The sequence below is a fragment of the Eretmochelys imbricata genome, chromosome 7 (genome assembly GCF_965152235.1).
Source record: "Eretmochelys imbricata isolate rEreImb1 chromosome 7, rEreImb1.hap1, whole genome shotgun sequence".
Taxonomy (NCBI): domain Eukaryota; kingdom Metazoa; phylum Chordata; order Testudines; family Cheloniidae; genus Eretmochelys; species Eretmochelys imbricata.
Genome location: NC_135578.1, coordinates 84,262,117 through 84,281,404, shown reverse-complemented (window position 1 = coordinate 84,281,404; position 19,288 = coordinate 84,262,117). Strand labels below are relative to the sequence as shown.

The 19,288-nt window shown below is 41.1% G+C and overlaps 1 protein-coding gene across 1 annotated transcript in view; it reads left to right on the top strand.

Annotated features, from left to right (window-relative positions):
• Nucleotides 1-19,288, top strand: part of SGPL1 (sphingosine-1-phosphate lyase 1) — a 45,153-nt gene that overhangs the window by 17,762 nt on the left and 8,103 nt on the right. Inside the window, exons 3-10 of the mRNA XM_077822875.1 lie at nucleotides 701-768; nucleotides 2,690-2,837; nucleotides 5,718-5,797; nucleotides 7,472-7,600; nucleotides 14,433-14,521; nucleotides 16,389-16,494; nucleotides 17,475-17,573; nucleotides 18,719-18,868. Coding sequence (XP_077679001.1) covers nucleotides 701-768; nucleotides 2,690-2,837; nucleotides 5,718-5,797; nucleotides 7,472-7,600; nucleotides 14,433-14,521; nucleotides 16,389-16,494; nucleotides 17,475-17,573; nucleotides 18,719-18,868 — 869 coding nt within the window. The remainder of the gene's footprint in view (nucleotides 1-700; nucleotides 769-2,689; nucleotides 2,838-5,717; nucleotides 5,798-7,471; nucleotides 7,601-14,432; nucleotides 14,522-16,388; nucleotides 16,495-17,474; nucleotides 17,574-18,718; nucleotides 18,869-19,288) is intronic.

The window sequence follows — 19,288 nt, the reverse complement described above, 5'->3', positions numbered from 1 at the left end:
TGCCCACACCAAAAAGGAGACAGTAGTTTAGCCAGAACACATGTCCAGTATTCTCCTGGTACCTGGCCACTTGCTCTGACCATTTGACAACACAATCTCTTCTTTTTGTTGCACAGTGCAATCACTGGCCAGTGATATTCTGCAATGAGATGGAAAAATGCTCTCAATAAGCATCTATTTCTTTCTCTACTGAATAGTGGTCCTCCTCATAGAAGTGAGGTCCCCCACAGTATTTAGAACTCTACAGACAGGTGATGCAGGCCGGTGCTATTCATGTTTGTTCTCCTCCTGTCTCACCTAAAACATGCTGGACACCTGAGGTGAAATTATGACTCCACTGAAGTCAAGAGAGAAACTGCCATTGATTTTAATAGAGCCAGAATTTCACCTCTGGTATTCCTGTTATAGCTTTCCTGTCCAGAATGCCAAATAATGCGAGAATATATGTTTATGGTGAGTTAGACAAATGCCTACTAATGACTAAACAAGGCTCTTAAATCACCTTTGCATGTAATCTGAGTCAGATTTGAATTTCCTTCTCCAGTGTATTACATCTCTGCACCTCTATCCCTTCTTCATTGTTTCATTTAGCCAAGAATTCCTGCCATATATCAGCAGTACTAAACTTGAGGAGTTTTTTTTGGTTTATTAGCTCAGAGCAGGTTGCTCAATTTTGATTTTTGTTTCTTGTTTATCTCAGGTTTAACATCACGAAGTAAAAAATGGTTCTTTAAAACTCTAAGAAAACTGCCTTTTCTTGGCGCCATAGTAAGTATCTGACGAGCTTTCCTCAACATTCAGCCAGCTCTGTCTTTCTGTCCTATTTGTATTGCAATAACGCCCAGGAGACCTTTGTGCGAGGCGCTGGACAAACATGAAGTCCCTGCCCCAAAGAGCTTACAGTCCAGGTAATCTTTCTGTAGCAGTATTGGCTTCAGAAAAGGGAGACTACATTTTCATTACCAGTAATACCAAGTGGCTGAGTTTCCCCAACTCCTTTCTGTATATTATCAGACTTTCTGAAAATAGCCTCAGCTGGTGGATGAAGGCCACAGAGTTTACTCTGGGTTATTTCTTTACCTAATTTATCATTCTGTTTGTGTCATCAGTATGTAGTTAACTGAACGAATGTGATAACTGAACCTTGTGTTATGCAAGAGGAAGAGGTTATTTTCCTTGTCTTTGATTGGCTTAGAACTCCTATCTGTGTTAGGAATGGCTTGGACTCTACTCTTAAGAGAGCAGATGCTATGTAATCATTACAACAAGAAATACAATGGAGTTTCTTTTATTGAAACCTATTTACTACAAGATTCAGCAATTGTCTTGAATTCTTAGCATCAAGAAAGGTATAACTTCTTTTAAAATGCATTTAGTAAATGACAATACTGTATTTGGTGGCATACAAGGTACAGTCCCTGCCCTGAGGACATAGGTCACAATAGAAAGACTAAATAAAACGAAGGATTCAGGGGCCAGGTTTGTCTTAAGTTTGTCTTTTGATGTAACAGATGTGTGGTTTAGCACTGTGGTTTTCAACCTTTTTTTTTCATTTGCAGACCCCTACAAAATTTTTTTGAATGGAGGTGCAGACCCCTTTGGAAATCTTAAACATAGTCTGCGAACCCCCAAGGGACTGGGGACCACAGATTGAAAACCACTGGCTTAGCATGATAAAGAATGCTTTCTCTTCCAGATCTTCTCTTGGCATTATTACTGATGCATGGAACTAGTTTTAAAAGCTTTTATCCAGCTCTTATAAGCTACAAGTATCTCCCTTTTTAAAGGGGTTGATGTGCTTATGCTGAAGTCCTGACCAACACATTCTGCCATCATTTGACCTGGTTGTCGTAGCCAATGAGCTGGGTCAGATGAATTCATAACTCCATATTATATTCCATTTATGTCTGTCCCTTGCTTACTGGCAAAGGAGACACAAAGTAGTTCTGGGCTCCCTACAACTGTTCCTTATTTGTATATGACCCAAACTTTCAGGATAGTGCTAGTGAGATGTTGGCCTATTGCAAAGAAATGTGTTAGTGTTTCATTTGCCAAGCATGTCCACTGATCAGTAGAGTCTGACACATAAACCTATCATGTTGCTTACAAGAGACCTTGATGTCCAGGCATTCCAATGTTCAAAAGTCTCTGTTACTGTTGATATCTCAACAGCTATATTAGATAATGCCTCTGGGAGAGAGATCTGTGCTGCTGTGAGGGCAAGTCTGGGCCTTCAAACTGTAGACTGGGGGAGAAGTTAGTGTCTCAGTCTTATCTGTATGTTCTTTCATTGTGTTATGTTGTTGTGCAATATAGATTTTTTTTTTTTTTTAAGAGTTTCTAAATGTATATCTGATTTCTGAAGTGAGATGGTCCTAAAGTAATCCATCTTGAAACTGTAACTGGTATAAAATCAGCTGTTTATATTATCATGGGCTTCAACACCATAAAAAGGCTAAGGTGGAGGGAAGCCCAATATCTTGCTTTGCTACATTTGACAAACAAAATTATTTTCAAGACCCTAAATAGGTATTAAAGGATGAAATTAACATGCACAATATTTGACAGTATCCGTTTAAGAGGTTAACACAGTTCAGTGTTGAGCTTATTGTTCCAGTCAGTAGCACTGAATGTTCTGGGTACAATAAAATGTATGCACCCTGTTGAAGGTATTTAATTTTCTTTTTAGATACAGAAGCAGTTTAACAAGGCCTTGGATGATGTAGCCTCTGGTTTGCACTTCCTGAATGATGGAAAGGGTTATATCAAAGCATTGCCAGCGCAAGGCATGAGCCAACCTGTACTACTAGAGAAGATGAAGGAGTACAGCTCTATGGGTATGACAGTGAGCATATACTGGTGTATATATGCAGGCAGAGGCGCTGCCTATCTGAATTCCTGGGAGGTGCTCGACCCCCTCCCCCACCCCCCGCCGGCCATGCCCCTACTCCATCCCTTCCCACAAGCACCCCCCCCCCCGCCTCTTCCCTATCCCTTCCCTGAGTGTGTCCCACCCTTGCTCCTCCTCTTTCCCTCCCCTCCTCCCCAGCACCTCCTGCCTGCTGTTGAACAGCTGATCCGTGGGAGGCACTGGGAGGGAGGGGGAGGAGCTGATTGTGGGGGCTGAGCACCCACTGTTCTGTCCAGGAATGCTCCAGCCCCTGAGCATCCACTGAGTTGGCGCCTCTGTATGCAGGTCTACTTCATAGGCCTAATATTAGAATTATGCTATATGTTTACACACCTATAAAGGTAAAATGGACCCTGGTGACTGCTACAAATAGTTTCAGCTTAAATATTTTTCTTGGTGTTCGTCAAATGTTGGTTGATGCTGTCCTGTAAATGACTAATACCAATCTTCATGTTTCTAATTAACTACAATTATTAACTAATACTCAGGCATCCCATAAAAAAAACTCGTGTGCCTGGTGTTCTAATGCTGAAGGTAATGGAAAAGTAATTCTGTTCCATCATGGTAGTGAAATATAATGCAGACAATCTGGGTTTGAGGGTAATGGTTACAAAGGAAATCGGAAAGTTTTTATTCTGTTTCACTGACCAGTCTGTCACAGTAAGGAGGAAAGGATAGTCTCCTGGTTGTCTGAGGTGGGGATGGGCCAATTTGACCACTACTCTTCTTGGGATCTTTTTTCCAAAACAGATACATCAATGCACTTTCCTCCCTTCTCCTCCACCTCCAATCCTAAGGGAAATAAATCGGCTGCAGCAGTTCAGCTCTAATGGGCAACCCCACAGAAACAAATCAGTGATGGGGGGTTGGTGGGGGGAGAACGGGACACTGTAACTGCCCTTATTGAAAGAGTGAGGTCTCTCTCTTTAAACTGGTGCAGTGTCCTGACACTAAGTCTTTGGCCCAGAAAAGCAGGACAATTTCTTCTTGACTGACACTCATAACTAGGAAAATATTTTGGAGTCAGGTTTGAACATGCTTCAGAGCAACCCAATGCTATGCTCTTGCCAGAAGCATGTTTTTTTGTTTTGTAAAGCAAAGTACAAAACATTGCTTACATGGAATTTTTCACTTCTCTCCGTCACTGTGACTTGTAGTTTGTTTTATGCCATAGTGTTTCCTTGGCTTGGTTCCACGTAGACAGCACCTGAAACTTCACTGTTGAGTCGCTTCTATTGTAAAAAATCTCTACTCCAGTTAATGTACCTGCCACGTTCTAATCAGAAAACTTAGGGGAATTTACAACTTCCTAAAGAGTCTGATTGGGAGGGCTAGCTAATATTGTACCTTTCCTGGCTTCGGGACTTTCTTCATGAAACAGTTTGACACCGCTGAACCTGAAATAAACAATATTGTATGTAGGAAAATTTCAGTAAAACCAATCTTACAATTTTCCTATTCTCCACACTTCTTCTAGAGCTTGCTGTGTCCTCTTTTTCCATGTCTGTTTTCTATGCCCTCAATTTTCTATCTATTTTCAAAATGCTTTTTTCCTCTGACTCCCTCAAAGGTGCCCCACCCTCCTCCCAGTCTGTTTTTACCCTTATCGTTCACTTCTACGTTCTCCAACAGCTATTTGGGACCTGAGTCATGTGTATGTAGGTGAAGTTGACACTCCCTGAGTTATGAAAGTTTCCCCTTCCAAGTGGAAGAGGAAGTTTTTTTTTTTTTTTTTTTTTTAAGGGTTTTAAAAGGAGGAAGATGGTATTGGGTAAAGCGGTGAACTGAATCCTATTGAAAATGTTCCCTGAAATGGTGCATTTATGTTACAGCTTTATTTTAGAGCTAGAAGGTTACCCAGTTAAAACACTTGGATGATGGACAACGTGTGGAGGTGCTTATTGGTAAGGGCACAGCCCTTGCTCTGCCAGACATACCTGCTATGTTCTGAAGTTGCAGTAATTTGCATGTACTTTTAGGTGAAAACAGGAACTGGAGTTTGCATTGCATATTTTACCAGTACAGATTGGTTTGAATTGTTTTTCAAATATCTTGTAACATGGTTGAATGTTCTGTTTGTATAGTTATCACCTTCAGCAAATAGAATCCAGCAGTGTGGACAGGTTTTTGGAACTTGAATGGGAATTATTGCAAACTTGTTTACATATATTCTCTTGTAGTTACACATTGCTCAACTATTGCATCTTTTATAGCCATTGGATTCAGTAAAAAGTGATGGAACACTTATGGCTTCTAATTTATTACTATGAAATTTGTTTTGTGCTAATCTAATAGTGCTAAATGTTTCATGCTAATACTGGTGAAATAGGAAATATGCTATAGGAAGGGTTTAGCATTTTACATTCTGAATACTTCCATCCAAGTATAGTCTGGAAGTAACATACTAACCACAGCTCTTTTTTTTTTTTTTTCAAAGCTCTTTTATATTATGAGCCAGTTGTAGACAATCAACAGGAGGAAAAAAAAAACTTGACTTAAACATCTGCAAAATTTGGACAAACCTACATAGGACTTGCCAATTCTTAGAAGCTGCTAGTCAGTCAGGCACTCCAGTTAAGTTACTTTCTTTGCCATGATTTTAAAAAGTAGAGTTTCCTCATGTTATTCTGAGCTATTTTAATGGTAGTATGGAGGGAATTGTTAGTGCTAATCAGTAACTGAGAGGATCACACTTGTGGTATGCATTGCTACTAGGATAGATGCTGTTTTTGGCACTTTTGGGTAGCTTTCATATTAGGATGGCTGCTTATGCAAACGTATGCTGTTTATGCTTTTTATTTTTCAGGTAAAGTACATTGGGAGGATGGGAAAGTCTCTGGGACAGTATACAGCGGGGAAGAGAAACTCACTCACTTGCTAGTGAAGGTAAATAAGTGTTCAAGAGGTATAATTTATGTGTGAGTCACACAAATACCTTTTTGTGGGATGAATATCCATAAACACCTTAATTCCCTATTTATAATTCCTATTTATCTTGTCTTGGAAGATGGTAGAACAAAAAACATTGGTCTGAAGCCAAGGGAAAAAATTGAGATAGATATGGCTGAAGGAGGGAGAGTCCTAGCAAAACATTTGTGCCATGGAATAGATGACCAAAGGCTATGGCTGTCAAAGCACCGTCACTATAGATATTCAAGACAGAATGGGTAAAACATTTGGAATGATAAAGCAAGTAACAAGTTACGAGGGAATGGATAAACTGACATTGGCTGACTACACCTTGAATCTTGCCTGCAGCTACCTGTTCCAGGATTAGGCTTCTGTGGAAGTTCTGACTGGGACAGCCTGTTAAGCTGGGCCCTGCAGCCAAGGCAAATGAAAACTTGTAACAAACTGTATAGTGCAGCCAATATTCAGACGGTGGTAGAATCAGAAGGCTGGCTTGCTTCAGCCAAGTCCCTGTTGTGTCATAGCCAGAAACTTCTCTCCTTGGGAAGGTTGAAAGAATTCTAAACAGCCCAAAGACCTGTTTAGTTGCCTAGATCAGAAATTCTTCCCCCAGGAAGAAAGAACGTCTTTCCCTTAGTCAGCCCTGTCTTCTGGGGCTATCTTTTATAGTAATTGTAATGAGCTCCATTTGGGTACTTAACTCAGTGTTTGATTCCTATTGCTTGTTAATTTTCCTTGCTTTCAGGTGCTTGAGTGTATAAACCCCATCACAGCTTTTCTTCGGGAAATCTAGCTAAATTCTTTGGTTCTAGATATGTGGACACTTCTTCTGTATTTTGGCTGATTACGCTGTCACTGACTTCAGTAGAATTGCTTCTGGTTCTGGCGAGTGGAGAACAGAATCAGGCCCACACTAGCTTTTGCTTGTCGTGTAAAGCCATGGTTGCAAAATACTTTGGTGTGAAATGGTAGCTTTTGAGAACAATTTTGATGCATATCAGGTGGACAGTCTTACTGCTTCAAAGAGTTTGTTTTCCCAGCTGAACTATCTGCCTGTAGTTATTCCAGAATTCTCCTCTGGCCACAAACTTGTCTGTTACTGTTATAGATCTTGTTCTAAAGTTAATTATTCAAAGAAACATATCAACTGCTTCTTGTACTAACGAGAGTTTTAGTTGCTTTTTTTTTTTTTTTAAGAATAAAAGCTGGTACTTGTAAAAGTTGATCTTGTAAAGCAGCCCTTTGTTTTCTTTTAATAGAGGTAAGCTGAGAACAGGTGTGTTTGCACCTTATAACTTATTTAAACAACATTTGTTACTAAAATAGGCCATTCCTCACGTCTTGGTGGTTGTTGCATAATTGTACCACAGGCCAGATGTGCCCTAGGGTAATTCTGGAGTTAGCCACAGTGGGTAGACTACGTGAGTGTCTCCATCACATCTATAGCTTCAGTTACTACTACATCTAAAGGCTGCAAAACACTGCTTTGGGCTGCCTAAGACCTGCTGCTGCTGCTCCTTGTTACTGTGGCTAAAAATAGCTAATTGAATTAGCTCACTTCTAAGGCGGTCTGTATTGCCACCTTTGATTCCCATTGCAGAACTTGTTAAACAGTAACCTAGATCTTGTTCTGCAATATATCATTTATAGGTTTATGAGGAGTTTGCATGGAGTAATCCCCTTCATCCAGATGTGTTTCCAGGCCTGAGGAAGATGGAAGCGGAGGTGGTGAGGATGGCCTGCACACTCTTCAATGGGGGACCTAATTCCTGTGGAGTAGTAAGTAATCTAGAAGCTAAATCAGAGCCCCCCTTAAACATATGAACTTTCCTAATTGGACGCTGCACACTTCCTTTTCTACTAGCTGTGCTAAGATTATTCCTGTATGTCGCGTTAGGCTTTTTCTACACTAGAAAGAATTTGCTTGCATAGCTACACTGGTAAAGCCTCCTAATGGAGACTCAGTTTATACCAGCAGAATTGTTTTATAAATATAGTTTTATACCAGTTCCCTGAAAGAAAGAAATTACTCTGGCATAGCCACATAGCTATGTCTTAATAGGCATGTGTCTTCTGACAAGGCTATACTGGCAAAATATTGTAAGCGTAGACCAGGCCTTAGATGGGGAACGACACAACCAACTCTAAAATGTAACTGGCTTGGGGTGGGGTGTTTGAGAGCAGGTAGCCTTTTTTCTTTAATTTTGCTCTAATCTAGAAATCCATCAGCATGCCAAAACTAGGACTGCAAACAATTCCGGCTGGTTGGCTTGGAGACCACGAAGAAGCAGTTGAGGGTATTAAATGGCTTTGATCAACAGGGTGTGGTACATATTGTCCTTGTCCAACTTGTAAGCTGTCTGAACAAGTTGGCTTGCATGGTTTTAAAGCTCACAGGCACTGAAATTAACAATTTGAAAGCATTGACTGAATTAGTTACTTGCAAAACGAGTTTTAGTCCATTTCCCTCATTTCATACTTTCTTAACAGTCACACTTTTTGTTGTACTAACAAATGCATCCTTCCCATAAAAAGACAGCACTTATTTTCTTGTCTCAAAGTTAGATTGTACATTTCTCAGGGCAGGGACTATTTTTTTTTTTTTTTAATTTTGTTTTGTAGTTGTGTTTGTGCAGTGCCGAGCACAGAGGCATCCAGTCAGTAATTGATGTCTCTTGGCGCTACTGCAGTACAAGAAAGAAGTAGGCTGTGTTTGTAAGTTGTAGAGAACTAAATATATCATGAGCAAGGTATTGGTGGCAAATTATGAATTAAGTTGTCAGCACCTGCCATGCAATTGCTGCTGGTGACTCTGCAACCCATGTGCTGGTGTACTGTATGGCCAGTTGAAGGTTTAAAAAAAAAAAAAAATTCTGTGTCTCAAAGACACTTACTTAACCCCACCTCTTATTCATACTGACTTGCAGTTGCATAGAACATTGACTAAATTATCTGAGGAAGGTAGCTTGCATCACAGAGATCTCTCTCTACAATTGTGGTGTTAATTGGTCTCTAATAGTTGTCCATGTACTTAGCAGAATTTTGCAGCACTTCTCTCACGTTTGGAGAACTTCACTCACAAACTTTCAACACTTAAAATGGTTGGTTTTTTAATTTTTTTTTTTTATTGTTCATGATAGCTTTAAAAAGTGTCTAGCTTTTGGTCTAAGTGCTATTACCTAAATGAAAATACAAGCCACATATAAGATAAATAAAAAATTCGCCAGCTGCTTCTCTTCATAACTAGAAAATTATAAAAATGACATTAAACCCTCCAAATGCCCCCTAACAAAAATACCAGCACTCGTCCTTCCCACTTCCCTAAAGCCTGAGTAGTTAAACGGGCCTTGCCGCATGCCCTGAAGCTCTGCAAATTGCGTATAAGGCATTAGTCCCTGATTGCTTGGCTTAGGCTTCTGCTTGAATCTCAGCAGGAAGTGTAAAAACTTGGTGTGGAAGTTGCCTACTACCTTGTTGAACAGTTATCCAATACGCAAGGCCAGTGGGAGAGTTAAAGTGGCTATCCAGAAACTGCTAAAATTGACCTAACCCTGTAATTAACTTCCTGAAACTAGTCTTGCAGGTATTGAATTCTCACAGTGTACAAGATAGATGCTTTGAAACAGCAGATTTCAAAAATGGAACTAGCAGTTTGTGACCAAGGGACTTCTTGGATCCTCACGGTCCTGGGGAAGTGTCTCGGAGCTAAAGGAAGGCCCTGGAGAAGTGATGTGGAGGCCAGATGTTGTTGTTTGGGACAGTCTGTCACACTCACTGCTCAAAAGGGTCAGAAGTGGGCCATGATTTCAAAACAGTAACGTCTAGGTAAGGTTTTGTACCTAAAATATTTCAAAGTTTCTGATGTCTCAGTCATTCCAGAGAGTTTTGTCAAACAGTTAACGGAATATTTCTTCTGAGACTTTTCAGACTTGCATGTTTCCCCCCAACCTTCTGTGGTTCAAATTTCACACCTACGATCATGGTCTCTGAAGGGCCAGAGAAAAAGCATTTTTATCTGTGCTTTCACTTTGTTTCTTCATGTATTTGACACTGTTGAGCTTGTATGGGGCAGTCAGCTTTCCCTCTGTGTGGCTCTTTCAAACTTTAAAAGACACATTTGAGGCGGGGTGTGAGGCAACAAAATGAGGCAGACCATGGACAGCTGTAGTGCTTGAATCTACTTCTGTTATTTTTTTAAACAACTTGAGTAGTCTGAAAGCTGTTGTCCTTTTTTAATGTATAAAGTCTGATTTACCTTTATTCACCTACAGTCTTGTAGTTTAAAATATACATTTGCTCCTGAAATTGTTGGCCATAACTGCTGTTTCTGAGACATATAGTCTGGCCATGTCTGGAGATATTACTGTCTGGTTTCTTCCATTCTGGAGGAGGTGACCACAATTGTTACTAATCTGAAGTAGGGAATTGGGACTGCTAATACAATTTCAGTGATGCCCCCTCAGTGGTCTATTAAAGCGGGTGGAGGATGTTGGATAAACATAGTAAAAATTCAGTGGCCAGGGTGCCTTTGAAAATATAGGAAACTGTTTCTGTAACTGCTTTCCATTGAGGTCAAATCTGTTTCCTTCTTACTCTAAGAAATAAGAACTCCTGAGAGAAATCCAGTTCTAATCATGTATGACTGCTTGCATTACTTTGAATGATACTGATGCATTGGATGAGTATAAAAACAAAATAGAATAAATTATCAGTGTAGTGAATGTTAAAGTAGACGCACAATTTTCATTATTTATAGGAGTTTTCTTCATTCTGGACACGTTCCTAAAACTGTTCCCCTTATGTTTTAAATACTACTATTGCTAATCCCTTGTAGGAGTTTTCAACTCACCTTTTTTCCCCTGAATTACTTTTTAAGATGATGCTCATCTTTCTGGAAATATTTCAAGCTAGTCTTTTCCAACAGGAAAATGTTTCCAGTTTTTTCTTAATCAGTTCTCTTTTTTGCGGCAATGCACCCTAAAATTAACAAGAAGACTCCAGATGGAGGCTTACAATCAGTTCTGAATCATTTAATGTTCACTTCATAGTCTGGGGATTTCTTTCTCCTATGATGCAGGGTTGGATTCTCAATGGCAAGCTTTCTCTTTTTGTAGAGGTCCTTTTGAGAATGTTTATGGATTTCCCCTGTAATTCCAGTGAAGAGGGGTTTTTTCCATGTAACCTCTGTTAATGAATTTCCTTTTTTTTTTTTTTTTTCCCCTCCTGTTAGTCTTTAAAATGTCATGGATTTTGCTAACACTTGGTTTGAGTGCCGTGTCATTGAGGAGAATTGACCACTTTAAAAAAAAAAAAAAACAAAACTGTCTCCGTTCCTGTCTCCCTCACGCCCGCCCTGTCCTCAGCTGGAGACCAGCAGTCAACTTAGAGCTCTTTTGCTGACTTCTGTGTGCACGTGTTTTTGCTACCATAAAGTCCTGGTGTTGTTTTTCTCTTTTTAAAGCTTTGCCTGTGTCTTAAGTTATTTGCTTAAAGTGTATACATGAGGCAGAAAGAGGAAGGAAAATGAGTCACCCCTGTATCTTCTCTAAAACTTGGCATGTTTGTTCCTTCTGCCATTCTCTCCAAATTCCAGTGCTTTGAACTTTTGTCAGGTAGTTAGCTTCCTGTTGAAAATTGGCTTTTAAAAGTGTAAAGTGAGCACTGTTCTTGTGGACTTATCTAAGGCTTGCCCATCTGCAAATCTGTGAGGTTTGATCTACCAACGATGAGGCTGGATCACCTTGTGAGGTGTAAGTAGTGGGATTGACAGGAGGTTGGCTTTTAGCAGCCTTGTGTGATGCTGCCCACATGGAATAGCTGCACTGGACCTTGGTGTACATGCTTCCCCAGCAACAAACTACAATTTGTTGATATCGTTCATAGGGCTAGTGCAACCTGGAAAATCTTAAGGATTTTTTGCCAGCTTTGTCTCCCATCTCCAAAAGTTTTATTTCCTGATCAACAGTTAAACTCTGGAACCCACAATTCTGTGAAAGGCCTTAAAATAGGGGTCAGATGGGCAGTTTCTTTTTAATGCAGAAGTAAATGAAGAGGGATATGTTTTAGGGTGGTGGTTCATGGTAACTTGTAAGGACCCATAAGCTTTCCTTCCCTTGAAAATGGGACAAGGATAGAGTCTAACTCTGGTTAAACATCACAGTTTCACTTTTAAACGCTAACCTCACATGTATAAAGAGGTACTTACCCATTGCCTCAGAACTTCAAAAGCAAGGGAACAAATGACACATTTTAGAAAGGGTGGAGGGATTCTGTTCTTTCTTATCCTCCATTTCCCAAAACACACTCCTGTTCTTGATTTTTGCATGTGCTTTTCTGCACTGACTTCTGAAACTAGAGTACTCAGGTAGGAAAAACACAAAAGCAGTGTCTGATTTTAATCCTTTCATACTGGACAACTTCTGTTACTGTAGAAGACTTTCCTTTGAAGGGAGCAGAGAGAAATATCTAAGAAGGCTGTGAGCTGGTGCTGAATCACCTTGCATTGGCCAATTGTCTAGCTCACCACAGACACTAGAGGAAGAGAGATCCTATGATGTGATTCAGGTCTTGTGTACACGAGAAACAGTCTGCCAGTATAGCTATATGCTGGCAAATCCTCCTAATCAAGCCACAGCTTATACCAGCGCAAAAGTGCTTTTGCTGATGTAGTTTATAAGCTTTAATGGCAAACAAAATAAGCTTTAGTGGCAAAAGGACATTCTCACTGGTATATCTGCATCTACCCTAGGGCTTTTGCTGGTCCATTAGAATCATAGGAAACCTTTAACACCCATATCTGACTATAGCTATGCTGACAGAAATCTTAGGGACTCTGCGGCCTGGCATATACTTTGGTATGTGGCACAAACTGTACATGCAGGCAACTGTCCAGTGCAACAAGCTAAACTTCACAGCAAATAAGTATCTACTCAATTTATCTATAGGGGTGTCCTCCCGAAGGTGAAGGAGAGACAGAAGCAAGATTGGGAGTTTCTCAGCGAAGTCTGAGAGGACAGATATGGAAGACTAGGGTTGTAAGCTCAGTTTGAAGGGTAAGGGGATTGTTTGTTTAAGTGGGCAGAAGCCCCCCCCTAAGGACCTGATAGGGTAAACCACCTTGCATCTAATAGTATAAATGGAAGATAGTGGTAAATAAGTAGCAGAATGTAGTTGTTTCAATAAATAAGTCATGTTCATTTAAATACCACCAATTAATAAAGAGGAACAATTTTGTTAGTATTATACTACATTTAAGTAGGGAGGTCTCCAAATGTGTCGGCAGTCGTGTTTTCTCCCCCCCCCCCCCAAAAAAAAAAAAAAAATTAGGGAGCTTGCAGAAGAATTTGGGAATGACTGATGTGGCTTATAAAACAGCATGTTTATAATAATCCTGCCACCACCTGCTTGGTTAACAAGAAACACAGTGGTTTCCCCCTCCCAGTTTGTAGCTTTGTTACCTCAAGCCTTTCAGTTGCTGCTTTTGCAAACTACGAAGAGCACAGTTTGTTTTCAGACCCCTGGTGTGGATACTGCCTGAAGCAGCTGTTGCTGGTTGGCACGGAGAGCAGCAGGAATAAATACAGGGGGATTTTTTGTTTCTGTGACCTTTGTTCCTGATATCAGTATGTATTTACTCACTGTTGCATTTCCATTTAGTTTTGCAGATGTTACTTTTGGGATTTTGTAGCAGACCAGCAATACATCTTAAGGCATGAAAACATTGACTGTTACCTTTTTTCTGATTTACCTTCCATTAGTGTTGCTTGGATCAGCAAGCAGGGCTGGTGATCAAAAAGTAAAGATTTCCAAAGGCATTGGATGCCCCCTTCACCTTAATTATGAACATCTAGCTCAGTTAATTGGAACCTTTAGGCCACCCCGACCCGGGGTGGCAGTAACTTTTATATGCAGCAGGCGGTCAGCAAATAACAGCTTACAGTCTGAGATGACTAATATGAAAATTAAATGATCCGTTTTTCCCACAAGAGCACCCTGGAATGTTCTCTTTAAAGCTTTGTCTATGCTTTTTCTCCCTTATACCTATTCCTCTATGCTCCAAAGTTAATGGGAGGCAGAATCAACTATATAGGTAGCTGTAGTTACACAACGATTACTGGTCTGTATTAAACAGTTTTCCCATACGATTATCTCTTTCTCCTTTTTAGAGTGCTTCAGTTAAAGCTCTTTGTGGCACTGGTGTGCGGTGATACGAAGATCAGAAGTCTGTAGATTTTTTTTTTTTAATTTTATTTTTCTGTATTGTGATCGAAAAAGCACCATTCAGGTGCTCTATTGCCCTTTGTAGTTTCATTTGTGGTAAAACCATCTCTAACAATTTGTGAATGAGCAACTATTCTGCTACCTGTCTTCCGAATGAAGATCACTTGTGTTTTTAGATAGACATTTTGTGTTATGATGGTCCCCAAGCTACTGTAATCTTTTCTTTGGTTTCTAGTTCACTTGTAGAACTGAGCCTTTCTTATGATGCTCTGGCCTGAAACCTCACTCAGAGCATCAGCATGTTCATAACCTCTCAACTCCTCCCTTCCCCTCCCACCCCCATTTCTGCAAATGCACTTAGTGTTTCATTTGTTTCTTCTATTCACAATAGACGACCTCTGGTGGGACTGAGAGCATTCTGATGGCCTGTAAAGCCTACAGGGATCTAGCCTATGAGAGAGGAATCAAGCACCCAGAAATGTATGTAGTACCTCCATGGCTTGTTTTTTCTTTCAAAGATTGGTCTGATTTTATTGTTCCTGAAAAATGATTGCTCACAGCCCTGGCTTGGGGCAGGTGGTATGCTGCACTTTTTTCTCTCATTTCTCTTAATCCACCCCCACTCCCCCCATTCATCTGTCAACTTTGAGGGCCAAACCTAGGACAAAAACCCAAACTGAAAGAAATAATGCAAAATAGGACAGCAAGCTTTCAACAGTATGAGATGATGTTGACGTTAACATGAACAGCATTGCTCGTGATTCATCACTTCTAATTTGAGTGTATATGTTCAGGGCATAGGTACACTTGAATCTAAAATTAGAGATAGGTGAGAAGCATCTCCACTTCCAACCCCCAAAAGCTTTGCCAGTACCTAAATGCTCATGTAACCCACACACCTTATGGGTGTGGTGTTCTGTCTAGTGGCACCAAGACCACTTAAAGAGAGAGATAAATGAGTCTGCTCTACAGCCTTAACTAAGAGTCAGTTGGCTTTTAGCTCATGCGGTAGAGGCTCATGCACTAAGCTCCAGAGGTCCCTGGTTTGATCCCGCCCGCGGACAACCAGGGTCTGTCGGCGTTACACTCACCTACAAAACCCAGACCGTTTCAGCTTTGGACCTCCCTGGAGCAGAGTTTGTCACCAGTTTAAAGTGTGTTGGAGTTTTGATTTGCTCAAATAGAGGGGCTAGACTAAGACTACCAAAATACTTCTTGCATATGATTTTGAGCTTGAATTTGAAAGGCTGTTGTATTGAGCACTACATCATCAAGCCCCAGTGATTTCTTCTTCATACAGTGCATAATCTTTTAAAGCTTGTGAAGCAACAGTAAGCGTTCCTTTGGTAAATTGCTTATGGAGGAAATATTACAATAGAGATAAGAACAGTGTTCTTTTGTCTTCTTCCAAATTTGTAATCCTGAAGGAAGGAGCTCTCTTCCTGACATTGTTGCAGACCGCTAACCAACTGCAAAGTATCATGAATCCAAGTGAATCCATTTTTGGTTAATCTTTTTGAGCCTTCAGTCACTGCCATCTATTGGACTTACTATAGATTGCATTTGGTCACAGTTTGCAGGGTCAACAATCTGGGTGCTCTCCCCCTCCCGGAAGGCCTGGGCCACCCGCCGCCGCAGGAAGGTGCCCAGGTCCTGGCCCCATACCAGTGGTTTCTGAAGCTCTGTGAGGAGTGGCTAGTGGAAGAGACCAAGTAGGGCCGGGACCTGGGCGCCTTCCTGCGGCAGCGGGTGGCCCAGGCCTTCCGGGAGGGGGAGAGCACCCAGATTGCTGACCCTGCGAACTGTGACCAAATGTATGAGAGTTTAGTCAGAATCCACACCAATTTCTATAGATTGCATGTTACTTTCCTTTGGTGTACTTGCATCCCCACATTTGTATTTTGATGTGCTCCTGCAGAGCAAACCTCAGTGACATTGCACAATTTTCAACACTTCTTATAAGCAGGACTTCATTTTGGAAGAGATGTGAGAACTTTATTTTAAAGAACTGGAGAATTATGAGTTTTGTATTTACTTCATATAAGTCCATGAAGAGAGAGAGAGTCCTTTTTGAAGCAGTTTCCTCTAACTATCCCTTTAAAGTTTGAAGTGAATGGTGGAACACTGTATATTTTAGTTCACAAAAGCACAGGGCCTGTGTGCCCAAAATAATCTTTGGCCCACATTTCCTGGTTTTTTTTAAATCATGCCAATAGGCTGACTATCCTGCCTGCAAGGGGTCAGGTATAAAAATGCCTGCTGTATGAATTTTGGCTTATACCTGGACAGGTATTCAAATGCAACCTAAACATACCTTGGTTGAAGTATTGCCTTTCCTTCTTTTCAGACTGGTTCCAGTAAGTGTTCATGCAGCATTTGATAAAGCAGCTCATTATTTTGGACTGAAGATTGTGCACATACCGTTGACCAAGACCATGCAAGTGGATGTTCAGGTATTGCTCTTAGACAGCCCTAGACACCTCTTCTGTGGAAAACTTCCAATAATGTTCCTGAAATAGCAGTCTTCTGCCTATTAGGGATGGGTTGATAGGTAGAGATGGTGGTGATGAACAGTGCTTATCAGAAACAACAAATAAAACTGCAGCAAAAATAATTGTTGTTGCATTCTACACTGGGCCATGCTGTAAACCAGTGTTTTCCAAACTTGGGACGCCGCTTGTGCAGGGAAAGCCCCTGGTGGGCCCAGCCGGTTTGTTTACCTGCCACGTCCACAGGTTCAGCCGATCGCGGCTCCCACTGGCCGCGGTTTGCCGTTCCAGGCCAATGGGGGTGTGGGAAGCGGCGCGGGCTGAGAGACGTACCGGCTGCCGCTTCCCGCAGCCCCCATTGGCCTGCAGCGGCGAACCGCGGTCAGTAGGAGCCGCGATCTGCCAAACCTGCGGATGTGGGAGGTAAACAAACGGGCCCAGCCCGCCAGGGGCTTTCCCTGAACAAGCGGTGTCCCAAGTTTGGGAAACACTGCTGTAAACAATTTAGATTTAAACCTTTCCTTTGACCTAGCACACTAATTTAGAATTGAATGTATCCTTGTGTCTAGGCATTGCAAAAGCACTTTCAATTGGGTTTCAGACAAAATATTAAAAAACCTGGGATAAAATCTTGAACTTGCAGGGGCTGGGTTAATTGACTTAATTGGTCTCTTATGTCTTTAATGGAAGCGCTGAGTGTGCTACTTCATTACAACTGCTATGAAATTGAAGTGACAGGATACAGACTACTGTAGTTAGTTACAGTAATTTTAAAGTTTTTACAGAAAGCAGAAATGAACACCCATCTACAGCCTGTGCACAAAGGTCCTCCTATATACACTGTTCATAGGCTCTTGTGTTTTGGTTTATCTTAAATCTAGTAGCTTCATTTTTTGGCAGGGTGGACAATGGCATGTGATTATCTTCTCTCTTTAAATCTTCAGGCAATGAGAAGGGCTATTTCGAAGAATACTGCAATGCTGGTCTGTTCCGCTCCCCAGTTCCCCCATGGAGTTATGGACCCAATTGAGGAGGTGGCAAAGGTAGAGTGCCCCTTGAAATATGAGGTTGGAAGGGAAGAGGGGTTAAATAAGACTTGACTATCCTGGGCAAGTGTTTTCTTTGTAGAAAAGAATGTAAATACAGAATTGTGACACTGCTGAATGAATCTGGTAGAAGGAGGAACAAGCTAGTGGGAAATATAGCAACTGTTTTCAAGCAGATCAGCTGCTAATGAACAGTGATGAGGCTGGGAAGGGGTGGGGAGTATTGGATTGTTAGGTTTTGGTATAATTTATTATTTATTTAGGCATTTAAAACTTGTCCAAGAGTGCAGGATTTAAGTATTTGAAATGACAACTGGACATTGTTATAAAACTGGCTATTCGGTGTTCTTTAAAATGTGAGCTGTTTCATACAGTGATATGTCATGCTGATGAGGATTCTTGCAAAATGGCAAATTTTAAATGCGTGCTTCTGCCTTCAAAAGTGGAATACACTTTTGTATCTTCCTTCTTCTGGTGCTGAAGATGCTTTGTCATAGGCTATTTCATAATTGTTTGACTTCTTCACTGCAGGACCAAGTCTGGGGAGAGCAGCAGGAGGATGAGCTGGGGTGGGGAGGTGGAGGAGAAACAGTTTCATTTAAACAAATATGGTTAGAAAGCTACTTGGGGAAAATCAAAGGGTTTAGAAATACCTTTAAGTGGGCTCATAGCTGGAGTGGTGGGAGGAGAGAATAATGAGATATATTTTTTATTTATATTTCACTTCATTTTTTATGTTACAAATCAGGGGAACTCTACCTTTTTTTTCTTAATGTGGAAGACGCCTTAATAGTGTATCATGGACACCTCCTCCCATTTCAAGTCACGTTACATTCTGTGTCAATAAAAGGACACGTAATACATTTTTAGCAGTCTCTCATAATGGATTTTTTAAATCTAGAAGCAAGAAGGAACAACATCATATGATCAGCCAGATCTTCTGCACCCTCTCCCTCCCCCTGTCCCCACCCCACCAAGTGCTCCACTGCTTGAGAATTGATGCTTTCTGAACCCTTCTGGAGATTCCGAACACTGTCTCAAATGTGAAATGCAAAATTAACTCCGCTGTCCCAAGAACTCTATTAAATTCACCTCTTTGGTTTTGCTTGAGTAACTAACTAGAACCTCTTGTCTGTGTTTAGCTGGCACTGAAGTATAGAATCCCCTTCCATGTGGATGCCTGTCTGGGTGGCTTCCTCATTGCGTTCATGGAGAAGGCAGGGTTTCCACTACAGCATCCATTTGACTTCCGTGTGGAAGGCGTGACTAGCATTTCTGCAGACACCCACAAGGTGAGAAGGGGAAATGGTTGGGGGCATCCATCTAATTAAATGGTACTGCTTGCACCAGATCCACTTTCTCTAGGCAGTTATAAGAGACGGTTACTGTTTAAAAGTGGAGTAGCCAGGCCTGCCATAATGGACATTCAAGCAAGAGTTCTAATGTCAACCCTGTCTGTAGCATTCCTAAAGCACTTTGTGTTACTTCTATTGCATTCCACTAGAATTGAGCTAAGAGGAGGATGTGGCAGAAGTACAACAGGAATAAAATTGCATGTGGCTGTGGGAACTGCTAGGGAACCAATGCACATGAATGAGCACCTTAGTGCTCTATATTCTTGCTGGCATTAGGGGTTGATCTTAGGAGTCTAGAGTAACATTTTTCTGCTTGGGTACGGTCCAGTCGTACTGTATTGCAACAGTATGTATTTA